Below are 23,936 nucleotides of genomic sequence, written 5' to 3' on the forward strand. Positions count from 1 at the left end.
GGGAAATAGTTCAAGTCCTAGCCACTACCTAGCTTGGAAATGTTGCCAGTAAGGGGTGGGAGCTGCAGAGGCCAGTCGGCAGAAGTTTGCTGTAGTTTAAGAAAACAACAGGATGTGGGACAGCTTGGGACCTGCTCTCTAAAGGAGGCAGAATGATTCCCAAAGGGCGGGGCTGGGGAGTCTCAAAGGCTGGCCCTGATGTCATTCACACCGGAGGTGGCCGGTCCTCACACACTTCTCCTTAGCCCACACTAAAAAGAAAAGTCCTTGCAAGAATTCAGGTGAGGAAGCCAGAGTTCCAATGGTTCAGAGAGTCTGACCAAGCAGCACATCCAGCTGTATTACCAACAGAGGGAAGGCTAAATACTGTATCTGGTCAGGCCCAAGATCCAGAGACTTATACTCTCGGTTGCAGCAGGAAAACTCACATGTCAGAAAACAGACACTGCCCAAGTCCCGCTTCAAAGGCTGAGACTCTTTACCTGATCTGAGTCAAGTGTCACACGTAGTCCCAGTTTAGTCATTCCATCTTCCTTCAGAAGCTTCAGGTGGGGACACAGAGCAAGACAAAAAGCCTTGGCAACGTGCTCGGTCAGTCGGCTGTGATCTGCGGGATCACTCAGGCAACTGTGCTGGTCATCATTTTCTAGGAAGAACACCTGGTCCCCAAACAAAAGAGACTTTTAAACTTGTGCCTAGGAGATGTAGGAAGAAGTGGGTACACCAACTCACGTGTATGAGCAACCTGATTCCCTAAGATGTGCAGGAAGACCTCAGACACCACGAGGTCCTTGGGCCAAGAAAAGTAGGGCACTGATATCTTACATCTAAGAGACAGCCTCTGCCTCTCACAGTCTCTGCATCCACAAAATGGTAGCTGCTATCTGCCTATCTACCTGAAAGCCGTGGCCATGGTCATAACGGTATGTTCTACGCAGAACCGGGAAAGGCTTACATTTTGCACTGTATACTTCTAAAAGGAACCCCTAATATATGGACAACTTTCTAAGAGAACGGACCTTATAGATCACGTCACCCAACACCTTCATATTACTACTGATTACTCATAGAAGGGAGGTGACTCGCTCAGGGCCTAGGCCAGAATCTGCCTCTTATCACAGACAGTTTTTCCCACCACATGGCTCTGCCACTGCTGAGGCCAGAGCTGTGTCAGTGTCCTTGAACTGAGCACTGCACTGGGCGCAGGCAGAAGCATAGCAGATTTGGAACTGAGCCTTGAGTCCTAGTCACATAGAGGAGGGTCATGAGCAAGTCCTTTGGCTTCTTAATGCCCAGTTTGCCTCTGTAAAATGGGAAGCACCTATTCTCTCTGGTTATTGTAAAAATTAAATGATATAAAAGCAAAACGTAAAAGATACAGATACATAAATACACAATGCTTCTATATACCACCCCCTAGCTTACTGCTCAAGCAGTGGCTTATACTAGGAATACTGCAAAGGAGCAGCTCTGAAGCCCTACGCCCGACGCACTAGTGAAATGGCAGCATGAAATGATGGAAAGAGCTCTGGAGTGGGACTCGGGAGACTTCTGGCCCTGGCTCTGCCAGCAACCAGCATTAGGCAAGTCACAAGTCACCCGGCCTCTCTCAGACTGTTTACTCATTATGTAATTTCTCATTTCTCATCTCCCTACCTCAGTGGGTTACTGGGGAGCAAAAAGGAGGAAACACAGGTCAAACTACTTTGTAAGCAATGAAGACATTTACATGTTCCAGACCCTGCACTACTCAAAGTATATCAAAGGGATGATCATTACAAAGCAAGCAGATAAAACCACTCAGCGGCATATGAAAACACCAAGCGTGGTATGAAAGATAAGTCACTTGGAACAACAGCTCAAGAACTGAAGAACCTCTAGTCTATGTGTTGTCAGGAACCAGCTAGTAAACCTGGGTAAGGCATTTAACCTCCCTTGGCCTCAGTTACCCTGTGTGTAAAATGGAAAAGGTAGAAGTCAAAGAACTTCTTAGATTTAAAAAAAAAATTAAGATTTTTAAAGCTGCCAGAAATCCTAGAGATCTTACTTTATTTTATAGACAAGTATAAATGAGGTTCAAAAGAAGTTGAGACATAGGACCTACCTGTTTACTCTCAGAAAATAAACTTTCTGATTTGTCTGACATGTACACATATACAGGGTTTCTGCCCTGTCCTCTCATTCCCAAGTTAGCCTCTAACACAGCTTTCACGTTAAGGAAAAATATAGTGGAAAAGAGCTTAGGAGTTGGCCAGATCTGGGTTTGAATCAGGACTCAGCCATTACTTAGTCACCATGTAATCTTGGACAAGTTAGTTTCTGAGCTTTAGTTTTCTTATTGGTGAGGTAAGTCTATTTTTTAAAGACTGTGTTATCCAAGACAGTTATAACTGCAGCATAACCAGCCCAGCTTTCTGAAGAATCCAGCAAAGATGGTATGCACCCTTCAGAGATAGACCCTTCTTGAGTTCCAATGTGAACAAATCTCTGAAAACTAGTTCATCGGGAGGAGATGTCTCACTGCTGCAGGCCGCACTTTGTGCATTTCTTCCTAGTGAGCTAAGATAGACCAGAGAGAATTGGAGTATAGAAGGTAAACAGAGAGATTTTATTTATTTATTTTTCTTATCCTCCAGAATCAGCCCAGAATGTTTCTCTGGGCCGAGCAAAAAGTTGTCTTCAGAGGAGGTCAAGGATGCCAAGTTTCATTTCCTTACCTCTGTCCATCTGATGACTTTTCCATTTGCTTTATACTCTGATCCATGGAATATCTTCACACTTGTTATAGACTCCATGGACTTCCCATCTATGGGACTTATGACACTAAAACAGAGACAAAGGAAAGAGATGGAAGCAGCTCAAAGTTAGAAGAACCACTTCTCTTGTCAAGTCTTTTTACTAATTACACTGGGTGCCTTGCTGAACACATGTGTGTAAAACGTCACAAAAGAAGAAGCCACTGAACAAAAATGTACATGAACAGAGCTCTCAGGGAAGGGCCTATGCACTGAAATAATTGGGAACACACATATGACAAACGAGTCCTGATTCCAGGAGCTGGTTATTTAATGTAAAGAAACTTTACTCAAGCCTGCTCTCTTCCTCCACTATTCCTCCCTTCAATGGCTGCACAGCCCCACCCGATCCTGCTCTCCCCTGGCTCTGCCACAGCCTCCGCTCCTGGCTGTGATGACACTCATCACATCACATTCTCCAGACTGTCTGTGTATTTGCCTCACAAATGAACTTCCGAAAGGGAGGGTATACGATATACTCACCTCTGTGTGCTACATTTCCATGTCTGACACACTGCTTGGAATGTAGGCGGTTAGTAAGTGTTTATTGATTAACGGAATTATTTGACCAAGTATGTTAATTATGACAGTGCTGGTGTGAAATGATGAACGTGTATCTATATTATCTATCACAACAAACTCCCTTCAGTGCTACATTATCACTTCTAGATTCCTGAATAGAAAGGCCACATTTTATGGTCATGCCCTCTCCAAAATATAGCAAGTATAAATATGTGGAGATACATACTCATTCCAATGAGGATTCCAGATAATTTTTGCAAAGATTCCAAACTTTTCCTAACAATTTTCAAACCTGTTTATGTTTTTGAATCTCTATGTACAAAAGGTCAAATTTAACCTAAATTGGGATTTGCTTCATTTGACTGAATTAAAATTATTTAACCACTGTTAAGTTTAACTTCTAACTCATCAGACAATGTCAAAAATAGAGCAGCCTCAGTTGATTAACACTCTTTTGAGAAAGGATATCCTGACACTGTGGAACAAGCTGGAAAACATTCAGTCTACACACTACAAACTAAACTCCTGGGTTCAAGAGTCTTCCCTGACTAGTTCTTGTCCTTTTTTCTAAGATGCTGCCACTGGCATGTGTTGTAGGAAAGGGCAACCTACTTGTTGTTATAGCTACCAATACCTTAAGGCATCAGATTTTCAGTTTATCAACTTTTTTGTCCTAATAACCATGGAATTTGTTGTGATAGATAATATACACACTTGTTCATCAGTTCACACTATCAACCTAATAACCAAATATAAGAGAATTAAACACAAATTGATTTTGAAATTAAATTTTCCACGAAGTATGGGAAGATAAAAGGTAATTTGTAAGGTAGGCAAACACACTCATTGATTTAGAAATTGCTTCCTTTTGTTCAATAACAAAGGTTTTAAAACCATTTAAAAAAAATCTTGTATGCCATGTTGTAAATGCCCTCTACCTGCCTTTGCTTCTGCTAGTCCCTCAGACTGGAATGCCCACTCTGCCACAGCTATGCAGCAAATGTCTACTCATCTTACCAGACTCAGCTCAAGCAGCAGCCATTCCTCTAGGAAGTCGTTCCTGAATACTGCCCGACCACCTCTACCGAGTTCCTCATGTCTTTTTTATCTTCACTGTTTCCTATAGAGTTTTCTATAGCGTCTTCCGAACTTTGGTGGACTTATTTATAACTATCTTCAAAATCAGACTAAGTCACCTGTCAGCAAGGACCACATGGACTTCATTTTTGTATTTTCAGAAGCCCACACATAGAGTTATTGCCTGAAGGATGAATGGGAGAAAGCTTAATACAATGAAGTATGACATATTTATTCAATTAATCAGTTTTTTAAAGAACCTACTTGGGGGACTTCCCTGGTGACGCAGTGGTTGGGAATCCGCCTGCCAATACAGGGAACGTGGGTTTGAACCCTGGTCTGGGAAGATCCCACATGCCGCGGAGCTACTAAGCCTGCGCTCTAGAGACTGCGAGCCACAACTGTTGAGCCCGAGTACCACAACTACTGAAGCCTGCGCCTAGAGCCCATGCTCCGCAACAAGAGAAGCCACTGCAATGAAAAGCCCGCACATGGCAGCGAAGAGTGGCCCCTGTTCTCCACAACTAAAGAAAGCCTGCACGCAGCAACGAAGACCCAACGCAGCCAAAAATAAATAAATAATAATTTTAAAAAAGAACTGCTTGGTGCTGGACAGTGTTTTAGGTGCTGGTGACACAGAAGTAAATAAACCAGCAAATATTTCTGCCCTCATGGAGCTTACATCCCAGGGGCAATATAATAAAATAAATAAATAACAATATATGTTAGAGAGTTATAGGTGCCCTTAAATATAATTCAGGGGAGGGAAGAAATGTGTATGAGAGGCTTATAATGTAGTAGGCTGGCCAGGGAAGGCCTTATTGAGAAAGTGACATTTTAGAAAAAACTTGAAGCAGGGAGGGAGTAACTCGTGGCTATATAGGAACAGGGTATAAGTTGAGAAAACAGAAGGTGCAAAGGTCTGAGGGCAGAAGCACAGCTGATGTATTCAAGCAAGAAGCCACGTGTTGCTTCTGAGAAGTGGATGGAGGGATTGTGTAAGGCCTTGTATGTCGTAAAAGACTTTGGCTTTTACCCTGAATGACACTGGAAGCCAGTGGTGGGTTTTGAGCAAAGAAGTGACAATGCTCTGGGTGCTGTACTGGAAATTAATTAGGCTGGGGGAAAGGAGGAGGCCACGACTAGAAACAATGAAACCAATTAGGAGGTGACTGCAATAATGCAGACCAAATGATGGCAGCAGGGGTAGTGAGAAGTAGTACGATTCTGGAAGTATTTTAAAGTAAAGCTAACAGGATTTACTGTTGGACTAGGTGTAGGGTGTGAGACAAAAGCGTCAAAGATGACCCTAAGGTCTGGGCTTAAACCATCAGAATAGAGTTGCCATGTACTAGAGAAGAGTATAGGATTTGAAGCCCAAAGGAGGTGGTTTTCAGTCCTAGCCCTGCCACTTCCTAGCTTTATGGAGTCATTTATCCTTTTGGTGTTTATTTACTCATCTGTAATATAGAAATAACAATACTAGTTGTTAAATGAAACAAAATGAGCAAAACAGTCTTGTAAACCAAAAAAAGGCTTAGGTTTTACTATTATCTCAAAAACTTTAAAGGGATTGTTTTGTTTTATCAACTCCTTCCTTCCTCCTCCCTTCAAAAATATGCACAGAAACTCCTTCAGAAATTAAGCCAAGAAACCAGAAATTTAAAATTCCATGTTATGATACAAAGCAGTCCTTTCTTCTTAGGCAGGGCTTTCAGTAAAGTTATAAAACACCAGTATAGACAAAACCCAGAGCCTAGCCCATAACGAAATGCCACAAGGGGGGAAGGTCGCCGCATTTACCCCTTGTTGACATTCTTGTCGTCATCCACCCACTGGATGTGGATGTGCTCCTGGGGATCCTCGGCATCTGCCTTGCCACAGGTGACGGTGAAGTCCTTCATCTCCCGCAGCGCCTGCCTCAAGGCATCCATGTTCTCTGCAGTGATCTGGACCATAACGCCATCTGAGAATCAGCACCAAGACAATACAGATGGAAACAATGCAAAGCCAGGTAGAAGGGCAAGTGAAACCCTGTACCTGGCATCTAGCAAATCCCTCTAGGATTAAATGTAAAACTCTGTTCTGTTCTCTGAAGCTGACAGATACAAAGAGGTTTTGTTCTTTGAGCTGAACCTCTTACTCATTGAAAGTGTTATGAGGAGCAAATGCCAAGATGGATTCTGCTTAAAACACCTGCCTGTTGAGTTCACTTCAGGCACAACAAAGTTTGTCCTGAGACTGCTCAAAGGGAAAACTTACACATGGTCACGTCCCTTTTTTGGACACACAGAGGATTTTGTTCGTGTTTCCACTGATGCATCTATCATGCTCTGATCATATTTATTCGTTTGCATCTCTCGCCTTACTATGACTGCATACAGTGAAAGCCAGTAAGTGTTTGTTAAATAAATCACTGAATAAACAACAGCAGTGGGATGGGGAATAAATCCATTTATTGACTAGCAATAAGGCAAACCTACCACATGTGTTTTATATGGGCTACCCTGTAGCCAACAGATGATAACTATTTTGGGGCTGCTACCTACCTGAGTCAAAGGCAAATACTGAAATAAGGGAGAAAGTTGTCACATGCTGAGCAATTACCCTGCTTCACTGACACAAAATTTTCTCAGCTAAGATAATTTCTAAAGAGCTTCAATAAAAATTTCATAAATAGGCAGCTAATTACTCTACTGACACACACACACACAGTGAAGTGTAAGGCCTAAGAAATTCCCAACCCAAAGACATAAATACAACTTTTAAATACATTGTTTTGCATTTGTAAGAATCTGTGTCAGTTCAATTTATTATTTTGACAACACTGAAGGGGTGCTTTTTAATCACCTTGTAAAGACATAATTTCAAAGGTAGTCAATATTTGATCACATAGGCATTAATTAGTCATTTAAGACCAAAGAACTGCTTAGCTCCTAGATTTCTTAATTTCTTAATAGAGTGTTTCTGCTATGTAGTATAATAGCATACTTTGCTCTTCACTTGCTGTTTTGTTAAGTTTACCAATAGAGGAGATCAAAGTCAATCTCTTTTAACACACATAAGATTATCTATGTATTTCAGTTAACACAATGGAATCTACCCTCAGGAAAAACTGCTCTTAGGGTGCTGGAGTGAGCTACTGTGGAAATGAAAACCTGTCATTGTGTGTGCAGACTATATTTTCCAAAGACGACCACTATGTGTCCCATCTCACACGCTTTTCTACAATGCTACCTTTCCATTTCCCCATCAAGAAATGGAGTCTAACTTCTCTCCCCTTGAGCAGGCTTATGACCACTTCCAACACTAGAGGATGGTGGAAATGACACCGTGTGACTTTCAAGACTGGGTCATAAAAACCAGTGCGGCTGCTGCCTTGTGCTGGAGCACTTGTGCTTGGGAGTTCTAAGCCACCATGTAATAAGTCCAACTATCCCAAGGCTGTATGCTAAGGAGTCCAATGATAAGGACTCTGGTCATTACTCCTAGTCTTTAAATCATCCCAGCACAGGCCCCAGACTTGTGAGTCAAAAAACTTTCAGATAATTCTAGCTCCCGGCCATCAAGTAACCACCAACCTTCAAGCCATCCCAACTGAGGCCCCAGACATCACTGAGCAGGGTCAAGCCAACCCTGCATTGCCCTGTCAAGGGCAGACCCAGAGGAATCAGTAAGCATGATAAAATAGTTGTTTTGAGCCATTAAATTCTGGTTTAATTTGTTATACAACGAGAGTTAACTAGATCAAAAAACAGTGAAGAATAGTTGACAAAGAAAACAAATATCCTGTGATAAACCATAATGGAAAAGAATATGAAAAAGAATGTGTATGTATGTGTGTGTGTATATATATTATATCTGAATCACTTTGCTATACAACAGAAATTAATACATTATAAATCAACTAAACTTCAATAAAATAAATTACAAAAATCACGTAAAGAAAATAAACAATATGCTCATTAGCCTTTCATTAAATTTCATTTAATTAACTATTGTCAGGATATGTGTCACGTCAATTATAGCAAACCAGCAGCAAATGAATCCCATTCTGTACACCAAATGGTGATTGCAGCATTCTTGTGGGTAATTGGGGCTGAACTTCATCTATATATTTACAGATTCACACCCAGTGATATATCTGAATTCAGACTATGACCCTTTGGGTACCTTATTCCAGAGCTCTGAAAAGCCATCTCTTAACTTTTATGTCAGTGTCCCATGATATCTCTACCACTTACTCCCTTCTTTGGAGAGCTAGGCAACCTTATGACAGTTTTAATTAGCTGTAGAGTGAGATGCTATTGAATAAATAATAGGAGTCAGAAGTCTATGGCAGGACCTCCCTGGTGGCACAGTGGTTGGGAGTCTGCCTGCCAACGCAGGGGACACGGGTTCAAGCCCTGGTCCAGGAAGATACCACATGCCATGGAGCAACTAAGCCCTGTGCCACAACTACTGAGCCTGTGCTCTAGAGCTCACGAACCACAACTACTGAAGCCCACGTGCCTAGAGCCTTGTGCTCCGCAACAACAGAAGCCACTGCAATGAGAAGCCCGCGCACCGCAAGGAAGAGTAGCTCCTGCTCGCCACAACTAGAGAAAGCCCACATGCAGCAACGAAGACCCAATGCAGCCATAAATAAATAAATAAATAAATACACACACACATACATACATACATACATACATACATTTATTTAAAAAAAGAAAGTATTCAGATTAATTCATTTGTTTAGAACTGACAGGTAGCATAAATGAGACTAGCTGGAATTAGACGACAATGCAAAAAAGAAAAAAAAAGTCTATGGCAAAAGTGTCAAGGCTTCCTTTAATGTCCCTTGTTTTTCAGTTGTACAGTTAGGACTGAACTAATGTACATGCAGTAAATAACTCATTCTTTACCTTCCACAATACTGGACTTGGCAAGATATCCTGAAGAGGATTTCAGAGCGCCACTGAACACAAAGAAACTGGCACCGGTCACTAAAATAGCAATAGAAATAGTTTAGTGAAGAAAGACTCTGAGTTGGAGGGGTTGAAAATAATAATGAAATCTTTGGTAGTTGGGGACTCCAACCATCATCATACAGAAAACCAAAAACACCAACTCTATACACCACAATATACAAGTAACCAATAATTCAAATACTAATGATAGCTTAGAGAATGAGGTTTAGGCTTCCCTGGTGGCGCAGTGGTTGAGAGACCGCCTGCCAATGCAGGCGACACGGGTTCGTGCCCCTGTCCGGGAGGATCCCACATGCCGCAGAGCGGCTGGGCCCGTGAGCCATGGCCACTGAGCCTGCGCGTCCGGAGCCTGTGCCCCGCAACGGGAGAGGCCACAACAGTGAGAGGCCCGCGTACCGCAAAAAAAAAAAAAAAAAGAGAATGAGGTTTTAAGATATACTCGCCCATTCTGTTTTGTGCTTCCTTCAATCAATAAGCAAAGAAATCTTAGTGGTCAAGGCTAGGGCTTGGTCTGCAGCTTGTTTTTGTAAACAAAATTTTATTTGAACACAGCCATATCCATTCATTTACATATTGTCTATGGCTGTTTTTGAAGTATGATGCCAGAGTGTTGGCGACAAAGACCACAGGCCTGCAAAGCCTAAAATATTTATCATATTCACAGGAAAAGTTTGCTGACCCCTGATCTAATTCATTGCTTTTTTTAGATCAAATATATTTTGAATATGGAGATATGGTTGCCAACTATTTTATTTACCAAGTGGAGCTATTAAAAAAACAAACACCTATTTAAAAGACAAACACCTCTTCATGAAAGAAAGGATATTTAATTACATTTAGCTTTATGAAAACTGCACTACACTTTTTATTTCTCCACATCTTAAACTGGACTGAGCTATTCCACCTTCCTACCCATTGGCCCTACAGTATCTCTAATGGGTAGGTGATCCAGCCTTTGTCAGAGACTCCTAGTGACAGAGAGCCCACAAAGCACAAGGCAACCATTTCTATTTCTGGATAGCTCTCAGTGTTACAGAGTGTGCTCTCAAATTGAGCCCAAATCTAGATCCTTGTAGCTTTCACCCACTGGTGCTGGTTTTGGTCTTCTGTAGCTATAGAGGGTAAGTTGAATATTGTTTCCACATAATAGAAAACCTTAAAAATAGAGATAGCTATTTTTCACCCTCTTTCAATCTGTACTTTTCCAGGTTAAACATTTATACTTTATTCAAGAGGTCTTCCCTTGACCTAGTTTCTAAACTTCTCACAGGCCTTGAATCATCCTCTGAAGACCTTCTAGTTTTATCACCAATTATGTTAATGATATCCAGAACTTATGCAAATATTATAGATATAATTTGACTAATAGGGAGCATAGTGGATTTATCACCAACCTATTTTAGATATTATATTTGAATATACATGTGCTCAGTACCTTTTATGCCTTTACTAAACAACTGATTTAAAAAATATACTGGGGCTTCCCTGGTGGCGCAGTGGTTGAGAGTCCGCCTGCCGATGCAGGGAACACGGGTTCGTGCCCCTATCCCGGAAGATCCCACATGCCGCGCAGCGGCTGGGCCCGCGAGCCATGGCCGTGGAGCCTGTGTGTCCGGAGCCTGTGCTCCGCAACGGGAGAGGCCACAGCAGTGAGAGGCCCGCGTACAGCAAAAAAAAAAAAAAAAAAAAAAAAAAAAAAAAAAAAAAAAAAAAAAAAAAAAAAAATATACTGAAGGGGCTTCCCTGGTGGTGCAGTGGTTGAGAGTATGCCTGCCGATGCAGGGGACGTGGGTTCGTGCCCCGGTCCAGGAAGATCCCACATGCCGCGGAGCGGCTGGGCCCGTGAGCCATGGCCGCTGAGCCTGTGCGTCCGGAGCCTGTGCTCCGCAACCGGAGAGGCCACAGCAATGAGGCCCGCATACCGCAAAAAAAAAAAAAAAAAAAAAAATACTGAGGACAATGACCTACAGTATGTCTACTAGAGAAGTATTTCATAAAGCATACTAAAGAAAGCTAGTTTTAGGAGATATTCTGAGGGAAAAAAAGATTCATGGTCAAATAAATTTGGGAAGGTCTAGGCACTATCCTGCTTTTGTAAAATCACAATACACATCAGTTTGTTAAAGGCTCTAAAAAGTCCTGCAGTAAAGAAATCTGCTTAAACTTATTTAACATAGGATTTCTCAGTCTAATATAATAAGCTAAACTTTTAGTTATTTACGTGAATATTTAAAAAAACCATAGAAGCTGATAAGACACTTTAGGATATGGCACATTGAGCAATGCTTCTTAAATTCTAATGTGTATTTGAATCACAAAGCAATTGTGTTAAAACACAAATTCTGACTTAGCAGATCTGGGGTATGGAGTCTTCAGCTCTAACAATCTTCTAAGTGATGAGACCACATTCTGAGCACCACCGAATCTGGAAGGCTTCCTTCAGAATCCTGTCAACCTATTAATTTAATTAACATTCTTTGGGTATGGTCATTCAAAAAGCTCTAAATCTACCTAAGCATATTCTCACCATGGGGCCTAGTCTTCTACCTTCAAATATCAATGCTGGCTCTGTCAGTATCCTGAGGCAGTATTTTCAAGATGCTCCCCTCAATAACAGAGATCCCATTTGCAACTCTAAGTCTGGGTAGTCAACATACTCCTAAAGAATAAGCTTGGAGGGCTTCCCTGGTGGCGCAGTGGTTGAGAGTCCGCCTGCCGATGCAGGGGACACGGGTTCATGCCCTGATCCGGGAAGATCCCACATGCCGCGGAGTGGCTGGACCCGTGAGCCATGGCCGCTGAGCCTGCGCGACTGGAGCCTGTGTCCCTCAACAGGAGAGGCCACAGCAGTGAGAGGCCCGCGTTGCGCAAAAAAAAAAAAAAAAAAAAAAAAAAGAATAAGCTTCGAAAGGTTAATTTAATCAAACTGTGGTCACCTATTCTGACAGTGAGTGTTATGGGGCTGAGATATCCAACTCTCCAGTTCCAGTACAATCTTCCATTCTTATAACCTCAATCAGCTCAAACACTCACCCTTTCTGGGTTGATTGTGAATACTGATAGCCTGGGTCTGATAGTTGCCATCATCATTCTGGACACACACGAGATGAGAGTCTGCCTTCTCATTGAAGCAGGCACCTCCTGCCAGGACATGCTCATTGGACTTGTTCATGGCTTTCATCATCTGCAGTCAAAGAAAGGCTAACTTTCTTATTCTGCCAAGAATGGGCATTTTTTGGTGTGTCTGACATAGCACAACTCCACAACTTCTCAAAGACAAAAGAGAATATTATTATTTAATTAAAGTGACAAAGGAGCTACCAAATAATGAAAACAAAGTGAAAAATCAGTCACTATTAGTAAAAATTCACATACTTGGATTCTCTCTATAGTTCATAGGTGATTTATATTACAACCCAAACACATGACATTTTGCATTCATTTTCTGTCTTTTTATTGCTGCACTAAACGCAAGTAACTAAAATTAGTTTAGCTATTACAATAGTTTCTCCTATCCACTGGATTCTCTGAGAATATATATACACTGAAATTCTAAGTCAAAAGAATGTCCCATATTTAAGTCTATCTTGCCTTCTTTTTCTACATCCATACAAAGGAGTGCTTTCCTCTACAAATATATGAACTCCATTATTTCTTAGTTTTATTAACTTATGTTTGATATCTTCAATGAAATCACTTACTAATATTTTGCTTTGTTCTTATAAAGAGATTTAAGGTGATAATTCTGAACCTAACCTGGAAAAACTCATCAGCCACCACTTTGTATCTAGTAAATATATCTGAGCTTATACCATCTTGATGCTAAAATCTGGGTTCTCGTTGAAATAGGCTAATGATACTTTATTCGTTTGTTTTTATTCCCATTTTTTCCTTCATGTCATCATTTGTTAAACTTTCTAATTCAATCTTTTTAAATGGCTTTGATCTTTTGAAAACTCTAGTTTAAAACTTTTATTTTCTTTTACTCCCCTCTTCTTCTTACATTATAAACTGCAGTGTGAAAAACAGCAGATGAGTGTTCTGATACCTTTTATATTCTTGTATCACTACACTCAAAAAAATGTATTGAAATGAAATTCATGACATAAAATTAACCATTTTAAAGTGAACAACTCAGTGGCATTTAGTACATTCACAACGTTCTTCAACCAACACCTTTACCTAGTTCCAAAACACTTCCATCATTCATTCCAAAGTAAAATCCCTTACTCATTAACCAGGTTCTTCCCATTCCCCCCTCCAACCACCAATCTGCATTCTGTCTGTATTCTGGATATTTCATATAAATGGAGCCACGTAATATGTGACTACTGTGTCTGGCTTCTTTCACTTAGCATAATGTTTTGGGAGCTCATCCATGGTATAGCATATATCAATACTTCATTCCCTTTTATGGCTGAATAATATTTCATTGTGCATCTACACCACAGTTTAACCATCCATCCATGAATGTTTGGGCTATGTCGGCCTTTTGGCTACTGTGAATAGTGCTACTATGAAAATGTGTGTACATGTACTCGTTATGAGGACCTGTTTTCAATGCTTCGGAATATATACTAGCGGTAGAATTACAGGGTCATATGGTAATTCTATGTTTAACTTTTTGAGGAGCTGCCAAAATGTTTTTCACCATGGATGAACCATTTAAAATTTCCACTAACAGGATAGACCTAGAGTCTGTCATACGGAGTGAAGTAAGTCAGAAAGAGAATGACAAATACCATATGCTAACACATATATATGGAATTTAAGAAAAAAAATGTCATGAAGAACCTAGGGGTAAAACAGGAATAAAGACACAGACCTACTTGAGAATGGATTTGAGGATATGGGGAGGGGGAAGGGTAAGCTGTGACAAAGAGAGAGAGAGGCATGGACATATATACACTACCAAAAGTAAGGTAGATAGCTAGTGGGAAGCAGCCGCATAGAACAGGGAGATCAGCTCGGTGCTTTGTGACCACCTGGAGGGGTGGGATAGGGAGGGTGGGATGGAGGGAGACGCAAGAGGGAAGGGATATGGGAACAGAGGTATATGTATAATTGATTCACTTTGTTATAAAGCAAAAATTAACACACCATTGTAAAGCAATTATACTCCAATAAAGATGTAAAAAAAAAAAAATTCCACCAACATGGGTTCGAGCCCTGGTCTGGGAAGATCCCACATGCCACGGAGCAACTAAGCCCGTGCACCACAACTACTGAGCCTGTGTTCTAAAGCCCATGAGCCACAACTACTGAGCCTGAGCGCCTAGAGCCCGTGCTTTGCAACGCGAGAAACCACCACAATGAGAAGTTCGTGCACCGCAACGAAGAGTAGCCCCTGCCCGCCACAACTAGAGAAAGCCCACATGCAGCCACGAAGACCCAAATGCAGCCAAAAATAAATACATAAAAATAAAATTTAAAAAGTAACTATTTCACGTGATGAGTACTAAACATATTAATATTAATAAAGTGCTTAGAACAGCACCAAGAGCATAATAAGCTCAAGTGTTTGTTAAGTAAAATTTGTATGCTCATCTCCTCCAGACTGCTTATAAAATTGTAAAGCAACCTTCAAGTCAGCAGCAAATAATTCAATTGAGTACATCGTATGAGATAATGGGATTCAGACCTTCCTAAGTGCTCACAAATTCGTGACAATGACATACTGATAAAAGGCAGGAAGCAACTTCTGTAACAACAGTATGTGCAAAATCGATAACATCTATGAAGTGCCAACCATGAGCCAGGCACTGAGCTAAATTAATTCTACTTCGGTCTTATATCAAAAGGACCATTTTAACATACCAAGTGAAGCAGTACATAAGCTTTATTTTCCTGTGTTTTGTGATACACACAATCACAAAAACCAATTAAAAAAATATAGTTCTAGGGGAATTTCCTGGTGCTTTAGTGGTTAGGACTTGACGCTTTCACTGTCGGGGCCCAGGTTCGATCCCTGGTCGGAGAACTAAGATCCTGCAAGCCTCACGGTGGAAAAAAAAAAAAAAGAAAGAAAGAAACTTTAAAAAAGAATGTAAAAGATGTACAAATATTAATATATTATACAAACTTAGAGGAAACAGAAATCATTACAGCTTAGAATAATCTGAGAAGGTGGCCCCCCAAAAAAACAAGATGAGAACAGAGGAAAGAAGGAGTGACACTGTCTGGAAAATGGAGAATTCTAGGAAGGTTTCCTAAAAGCTTTAACATTTGAATTGGTTTTGAAATTAGGTACAGAGGAAGAATACTTTGGATAAAGAGAAAAGCATGAGTAAAGGAAGAGAAACAGAACTGAGAAAGGAACACCGAAATGAATTACAATGGGACAGGTGGAGGAATATCCTTCCCTGGAGATATTTAGGGAAGATATAAATATTTGTCCTTCCAGTTAGCTGGGGTTCACTTGTGTCTAGAACCTGGCATCTACCTTCCAGGCCTATGGCTCTACATATCATGCACCATGAACCTTCACTCATTTGTGTAGCAAATACTCAATGAGCATCTAATGGGTACCAGGCACTGTGTTAGTACTTGGTTTATTCAGTGTGAACAAACAAATCTTCCCTCATAGAACTTATATTCTTGTGTGTAGAGGGGGAGGAAAAAAAATTAAAAAAAATAAGTAAAATACTTTAAATGTTAGACATTGATAAGTGCTATACAGAAAAATAAAGCATGAAGGAGGACTAGGAGTACTGGCTAGTGTGATTTAATATTGGATACTTAGGAGAGGTCTTACTGAAAAGTGAGGGAAAAGCCATGGGGATATGTAAGGAAGAGCCTTATAGGCATTTAGAATAGCTGGTGCAATGGCTGTGTGGTTGTAGCATGTTAGCAAGCCAGGCAGTTTCAAGGAACATTAATTAAGGACAGTGTGACTGAAAAAGGAGAGGTATAAGAAGTTAGGTTAGACAGGTAATGGGTTAAGAAGTACAAATGGTATAGAAGGCTTCAGTGATAGTTCTGACTGGTATGAAAGATCTTCAAAGAATTCTGAGCAGAGGAGTGACATGATTTGACTTAGTTTTAACAGGATCACTTCGGCTGCTGTGTTGAAAATAAACTGATAGGGGAAAGGCTACCAATAAGAAGACCAGTTAGACATGAAAGGATGTTCAACATCACTAATCATTAGAGAAATACAAAACAAAACTACAATGAGGTATCACCTCACACCAGTCAGAATGGTCATCATCAAAAAATCTACAAACAATAAATGCTGGAGAGGGTGTGGAGAAAAGGGAACCCTCTTGCACTGTTGGTGGGAATGTGAATTGGTACAGCCACTATGGAGAACAGTATGGAGGTTCCTTAAAAAATGAAAAATAGAACTACCATATGACCCAGCAATCCCACTACTGGGCATATACCCTGAGAAAACCATAATTCAAAAACAGTCATGTACAATGCTCACTGCAGCACTATTTACAATAGCCAGGACACGGAAGCAACCTAAGGGTCCATCAACAGATGAATGGATAAAGAAGATGTGGCACATATATACAATGGAATATTACTCAGCCATGAAAAGAAATGAAATTGAGTTATTTGCAGTGAGGTGGATGGACCTAGAGTCTGTCATACAAAGTGAAGTAAGTCAGAAAGAGAAAAACAAATACTGTATGCTAACACATATATATGGAATCTAAAACAAACAAACAAAAAGGTTCTGAAGAACCTAAGGGCAGGACAGGAATAAAGACGCAGATGTAGAGAATGGACTTGAGGACACAGGGAGTGGGAAGGGTAAGCTGGGACCAAGTGAGAGAGTGGCATGGACATATATACACTACCAAATGTAAAATAGATAGCTAGTGGGAAGCAGCCACATAGCACAGGGAGATCAGCTCGGTGCTTTGTGACCACCTAGAGGGGTGGGATAGGGAGGGTGGGAGGGAGACGCCAAGAGGGAGGAGATATGGGGATATATGTATATGTATAGCTGATTCACTCTGTTACAAAGCAGAAACTAACACACCATTGTAAAGCAATTATACTCCAATAAAGATGTTAAAAAAAGAAAAAGAAAAAAAAAAGACCAGTTAGGAGACCACTACACAAATCCAAGATTAACTTAGACCAAGACTGGCCCAAGGATTGAGGGGTGGTTGGGTTCCAGATATATTTGGAAGGTAGAGCCAGAAGAATTTCCTAACAGACTGGACATAGAATATGAAAGAAGCCTTAAAGATGACTCCAAAGTTTTGAGCCTGGTAACTGGAAGGATGGCACTGCCATTAACTTAGGGAAGACTACAAGAAGAGGAGGTTTTGAGGGAAGATCAGGAGGTCAGAATTGAAATTGCTAAGCTTGAGATGCCTATGTAAGTAGAGATGTCAAGTGGGCAAGAAGACACTCAAGTCGGGGAGTTCCCTGGTAGCCCAGTGGTTAGGATTCCAGGCTTCCACTGCCGTGGCCCGGGTTTAATCCCTGGTCAGGGAACTGAGATCCTGCAAGCCACGTGGCACAGCCAACAAAGTTAATTAATTAATTAATTTTTTAAAAAGACACTCAAGTCTAACAAAACAGGGAAGAGAGTCAGGCTGAAGGAAGATATTTGGAAGATATCAGTATAGAGACAGTATTTAAGGCCAGGAGACTAGATAGCTCACCAAGGAAATTGATAGAGACAAATAAAACTTACAGGGACTGAGCCCTTGAGTTTTTCAAAATGAGTGAAATATGGGGTCAGAAAGAGGGATGTACGGAGATAGAAATTAAATTGTGGGAGATGAGGGATGCCGAAGGAGTCCAGGGTTTCTTGTGGTGCTTGAACACAATGAGATTAGAGCTGGTAGTCTCAAAGCCAAAAGTGGCAGCGACCTTGTAAGTGCTGGGAGATAGGGAAGGCCAGGGGTTTGGCTAGAAACAGCATTCTGAAGCCACTGCTCACCCCTCTCAATGGGCATGCAGTGACACTGGAGGGAGAACAGCCAGGGCTCCTTCTTGGGGATCCTTATATTTTCATTTAACCTGTGGTTAAATACTGTCTTCCATGTATAACACTGGGAACAGCTATGCTAATAATCAATGGAACAGCACCTCCTTCTGCACTATTTTCCAGAGCAGTTTTCACCAACTCCTTTCATTCTTTTGAAAAGAAGCCTATCAGCTCCTCCTCCCTAAGAGAAAGGAAATGTATTCCTTGAAGGCCAGAAAATAAAACATTCCTTAAGTAGATTTTAGGGCCATCTGTTTTTATTTGTGCTACAATGAACCTTTAAAATTATGCTTTTGTAACTTCACATTTCTCTGAAGAATATGTGTAGCTTTGAACTAAAATAAACCAAAACTCTGATTTTAGAATTACACAGGGAAAAGAATCTCAAGAGGCCATTCAGCCTAAATTATACAAGACGGGGATTACATAGATATACAGTTTCACAGATTCTTGCATTATATCACAACCAATATAAATTTCTCTATTTCTCTCTGGTTTTGAGTAAAGAATTCATACAATTTTGTTCCTTTTTGCTTGAAACTTTGACATGAGGTTAACTCTTTGGCTCTATTCCCCCTGTGACATGATGAAAGTTTGAATGTCCACTACATTTCTTGAAAATTTTTGTTATTTTTTAGTTATATTTAAAATAATTGGCAAAATGTACATATTTAGTACATATTTAAAGTGTACAATCTGATGAATTTTGATATGTGTATATACCCATATAAACAGCACTTGAAATCACTCTACTCTGTTCCACCAATCTAGAAATACATATTATACCAAAACAATACTCTCTTGATTAACCTACCTTTAAAATAAGCCTTAACATCAGGTAGTGTAAGTCTTTGAATTATGTTCTTTTTCAAAGTTGTCTCAACTATTCTAGATTTTTTGCATCTCCATATATATTTTAGAATCAGTGTCTCAATTTCTATTTGAAACAGCCTGCTGGTATTTTGATTGGGACTGTGTTGAAGCTATGAATCAATTCCGGGAGAAATGACATCTTAACAATATTGAGTCTTCTGATTAATAAATATAGTATATCTCTTCACTTATTTGGGTCTTCAATTTCTCTTAGCAATGTTTTGTAGTTTTCAGTGTATGAAAATAGTATTGTTCTTTTAAAATTTTTTATTTATTTATTTTTGGCTGCATTGGGTCTTCGTTGCTGCACATGGGCTTTCTCTAGTTGAGGCGAGAGGGGGCTACTCTTTGTTGTGGTGTGTGGGCTTCTCACTGCGGTGGCTTCTCTTGTTGTGGAGCATGGGCTGTAGGCCTGTGGGGTTCAGTAGTTGTGGCTTGCAGGCTCTAGAGCACAGGCTCAGTAGTTGTGGTGCACGGGCTTAGCTGCTCCATGGCATGTGGGATCTTCCTGGACCAGGGCTCGAACACATGTCCCCTGCATTAGCAGGCAGATTCTTAACCACTGTGCCACCAGGGAAGTTCTACTGTATTGCTGTTAAATTCCAATTTCTGATTGTTAGTATACAGAAACACAATTGACTTTTACACAATGATTTTGCAACTCTGATAAATTCATTGACCACATCTAATACTATTCTGTAAATTCTTTAGAATTTCCTACATAGACAATCATGTTGTCTGTGAATAAAGACAATCTTACTTCTTTTTTTCATCTGTATTCCTCTAATTTTGTTTTCTTGCCTTATTACATTGGCTAGAAGATCCACTGGAATGCTAAATAGAAATAAGAGTAGACATCATCTCCTTGTTCCCAGTCTTAAAGAAGAACCAATCAATCAAGTCACCGTTAGATATATTAATTTTAAGTTTTTCATAAATTCTCTTTATTAGATTGTAAAAGTTCTCTTCTGTTTTTAAACTGCTGATACATATATACATATATATATATATATATACATATATAGATAGATATCTCTATATTATATCTATATAGAGAGAGGGTGGGGGAGAGAGAGAGATTGAATGGAAATATGGGTTCATCAAATGCTTTTTCTGCAGCAGCTTTTTCTTTTAACATGTTTTTCCTTTCTATCCTGTTAATATGCTGAGTTACAGATTGATTTTTGAATGTTAAACCAATTTAGCATATTTGGAATAAGCCCCATTTAGTCATGAAGTACCTTATTATTTTGTGTATTACTGAATTGGATACACTAAAAACTTGTTATGTATTTATGCAACCACCTATGAGGGATATAGGTCTGCAGTTTTCATTTCTTCCAATTTTTTTTCTAGTTTTGATACTAGTGTAATGAAGGCCTCATCGAAAGAGATTCCCCCCTCATCTATTTTCTAAGAGTGTATAGAACTGGTGTTATTTCTTCCTTCATTTTGTAAAAGTCACCAGTGAACATATCTAGACCTGGGCTTTTCTTTGTGAAAAGGTTTATAAAAATTCAACTCTTTCAATGGACGCAGGGCTATTCCAGCTACCTATTTTTTCTTGACAGAGGTATGAAAGTTGATGTTCAAAGAATTTGTCCATTTTGTCCAAGTTGGACATGTATTAGCATAAATGTGTTCATAATATGCCCTATTGTCTTCTTACTATTTACAGGACTTGTAATGATATCCCTCTCTCTCACATCTCATAATGTTAATTTGTGTTTTTACTATTTTTTAATTGAAGTATATAGGTGATTTACAATATTAGTTTCAGGTGTGCAACAGTGATTCAATATTTTTATAGATTATACTGCATTTAAAGTGACTATATTTCCCTGTGCTGTACAATATATCCTTCTAGTCTTATTTATTTTATAGACAGTAGTTTGTACCTCCTTACTCCCCTACCGATATCTTGCCACTCCCCACTCCCCTCTTCCCACTGGTAACCATTAGTTTATTCTCTATATCTGTGAGTCTGTTTCTGTTTGGTTATATTCATTGGTTTGTTTTATTTTTTAGATTCCACATACAAGTGATAGCATTACAGTATTTGTCTTTCTCTGTCTGACGTATTTCACTAAGCATAATACCCTCTCAGTCCATCCATGTTGTTGTAAATGGCAGAATTTCATTCTTTTTCATGGCCAAGTAATACTCCATTACATAGATAGACAGATAGATAGATAGATAAAGAGATATATCTATGTATCACATCTTCTTTATCCATTCATCTGTTGACGGACACTTAGGTTGCTTCTATATCTTGGCTACTGTAAATAATGCTGCTATGAACACTGGGGTACATGTATATTTTCAAATTACTGTTTTTGTTTTCTTTGAATATAAACCCAGGAGTGGAATTGCTGAATCATATGGCAGTTCTATCTTTACTTTTTTGAGGAATCTCCATAATATTTTCCATACTAGCTGTACCAATTTACATTTCCACTAAGAGTGTACTAGGATCCCCCTTTCTCCACAGCTTTGCCAACGTTTGTTATTTATAGGCTTTTTTAAAAATTAATTTTTATTGTAGTATAGCTGCTTATAGACATTTTGATGACAGCCATTCTGACAAGTGTTAGGTGGTATCTCACTGGGGTTTTGATTTGCATTTCTCTGATGATGAGAAATGTTGAGAAACTTTTCATGTGCCTTTGGCCATCTGTATATCTTCTTTGACATTTTCATGTCTTCTGACTTTCTTTTTTTTTTTTGGCCATGCCATGCAGCTTGCAGAATCTTAGTTCCCCGACCAAGGATCAAACCTGGGCCCCGGCAGTGAGAACACTGACTCCTAACCACTGGACTGCCAGGGAATTCCCTTCTGACCATTTTTAAATCAGGTTGGTTGTTTTTTTGATATTGAGTTGTGTGAACCATGTATATAGTTTGGATATTAACCCCTTATTGGTCATATCATTCGCAAATATTTTCTCCTATTCAGGAGGTTGCCTTTTCATTTTGTTGATGGTTTCCTTTGGTGTAAAAAAAAAAAATTTACATTTAATTAGGTCCCAGTTATTTATTTTTGCTTTTATTTCTTTTGCCTTAGGAGACAGATCTAACAAAATCTTCCTACACTTTATGTCAAAGACTGTTCAGCCTATGTTTTCTTCCAGGAGTTTTATGGTTTCAGGTCTTACACTTAGGTCTTCAATACATTTTGAGTTTATTTTTGTATATGGTGTGAGAAAATGTTCTAATTTCATTCTTTTACAAGTAGCTGCCCAATTTTTCCAGCACTACTTATTAAATAGACTCTCTTTTCTCCAGTGTATATCATGCCTCCTTCATTGTAGGTTAATTAAACATAAGTATGTGGGTTTACTTGGGGGCTCTCTATTCTGTTCCATTGATCTGTGTCTGTTTTCATGCCAGTACCATGCTGTTTTGATGACTAAAGCTTTGTAGTACAGTCTGAAGTCAGAGAGTATTATACCTCTAGCTTTGTTCCTTTTTCTCAAGATTGGTTTGGCAATTCAGGGTCTTTTGTGGTTCCATATAAATTTTAGGATTATTTCTTCTAGTTCGGTGAAAAATGTCACGAGTATTTTGATAAGGATTGCATTAAATCTGTAGATTGCTTTCAGTAGTATGGATTTTAACAATATTAATTCTGCTAATCCATGAACCTGGAATATCTTTCCATTCTTTGGTATCATCTTCAACTCCCTTCATCAATATTTTATGGTTTTTAGAGTACTGGTCTTTTACCTCCTTGGTTAAATTTATTCCTAGGTATTTTATTCTTTTTGATAAAATTTTAATTGGGGTTATTTTCTTGCATTATCTTTCTGATAGTTCATAATTAGCATACAGAGAAGCAATAGGTTTCTGTATATTAACCTTATATCCTGCAGCTTTACGGAATTCATTTATCAGTTCTAATAGATTTCTGGTGGAGACTTTAGCATTTTCTATATGCAGTATGATGTCATCTGTAAACAGTGACAGTTTTACTTCTTGCCTTCCAATTTGGATACCTCTTCCTTCTTTTTCTTGTCTGATTGCTGTGGCTAGGACTTCCAATATTATGTTAAATAGAAGTGGTGAGAGTGGGCATCCTTTGTCTTGTTCCTGATTTTAGAGGAAAAGCTTTCAGCTTTCCACCATTGAGTATATTAGCTATGGGTTTACCATAAATAATCTTTATTATATTGAGGTGTATTTCCTTTATACCAACTTTGATGGGAGTTTTTTTATCATGAATGGACATTGAATTTTGTCAAATGCTTTTTTTGTGTGTCTACTGAGATGATCATGTGACTTTTATCCTTCCTTTTGTTAATGTGGTGTATCACATTGATTGATCTGTGCATGCCTAGAATAAATCCCACTTGATCATAGTGTATGATCCTTTCTATATATTGTTGTATTCAGGTGCTGATATTTTGTTGAGGAGTTTTGCATCTATACTCATCAGAGATATTGGCCTGTAATTTTCTTCTTTTGTAGTGTCTTTTTCAGATTTTGGTATCAGGGTAATGGTAGCATCATAAAATAAATCTGGGAGTGTTTCCTCCTCTTCAGTCTTTTGGAAGAGTTGACAAGGACAGGTATTACTCTTCTTTATATGTTTGGTAGAGTTCCCCTGTGAAACCCTCCAATCCTGGAATTTTGTTTGCTGAGAGTTTGTTTGTTTGTTTTATTAGAAATCCAATTTTACTACTAGTGATCATCTGTTTGAATTGCCTATTTCTTCCTGATTCAGTCTTTGAAAGTTCTGTG

At 39.4% G+C, this 23,936-nt stretch overlaps 1 protein-coding gene across 1 annotated transcript in view; it reads right to left on the reverse strand.

Annotated features, from left to right (window-relative positions):
* The window catches only part of ZFYVE9 (zinc finger FYVE-type containing 9), a 192,883-nt gene that overhangs the window by 6,915 nt on the left and 162,032 nt on the right, over positions 1 to 23,936 (reverse strand). The window contains exons 14-18 of the mRNA XM_081258501.1: positions 12,401 to 12,551; positions 9,302 to 9,382; positions 6,198 to 6,360; positions 2,718 to 2,823; positions 483 to 659 (exon numbers count right to left, since the gene is read on the reverse strand). Of these exons, the coding sequence (XP_081114627.1) occupies positions 483 to 659; positions 2,718 to 2,823; positions 6,198 to 6,360; positions 9,302 to 9,382; positions 12,401 to 12,551 (678 nt within the window). The remainder of the gene's footprint in view (positions 1 to 482; positions 660 to 2,717; positions 2,824 to 6,197; positions 6,361 to 9,301; positions 9,383 to 12,400; positions 12,552 to 23,936) is intronic.

This window comes from Mesoplodon bidens (genome assembly GCF_964165515.1).
Source record: "Mesoplodon bidens genome assembly, chromosome: 2".
NCBI lineage: Eukaryota > Metazoa > Chordata > Mammalia > Artiodactyla > Ziphiidae > Mesoplodon > Mesoplodon bidens.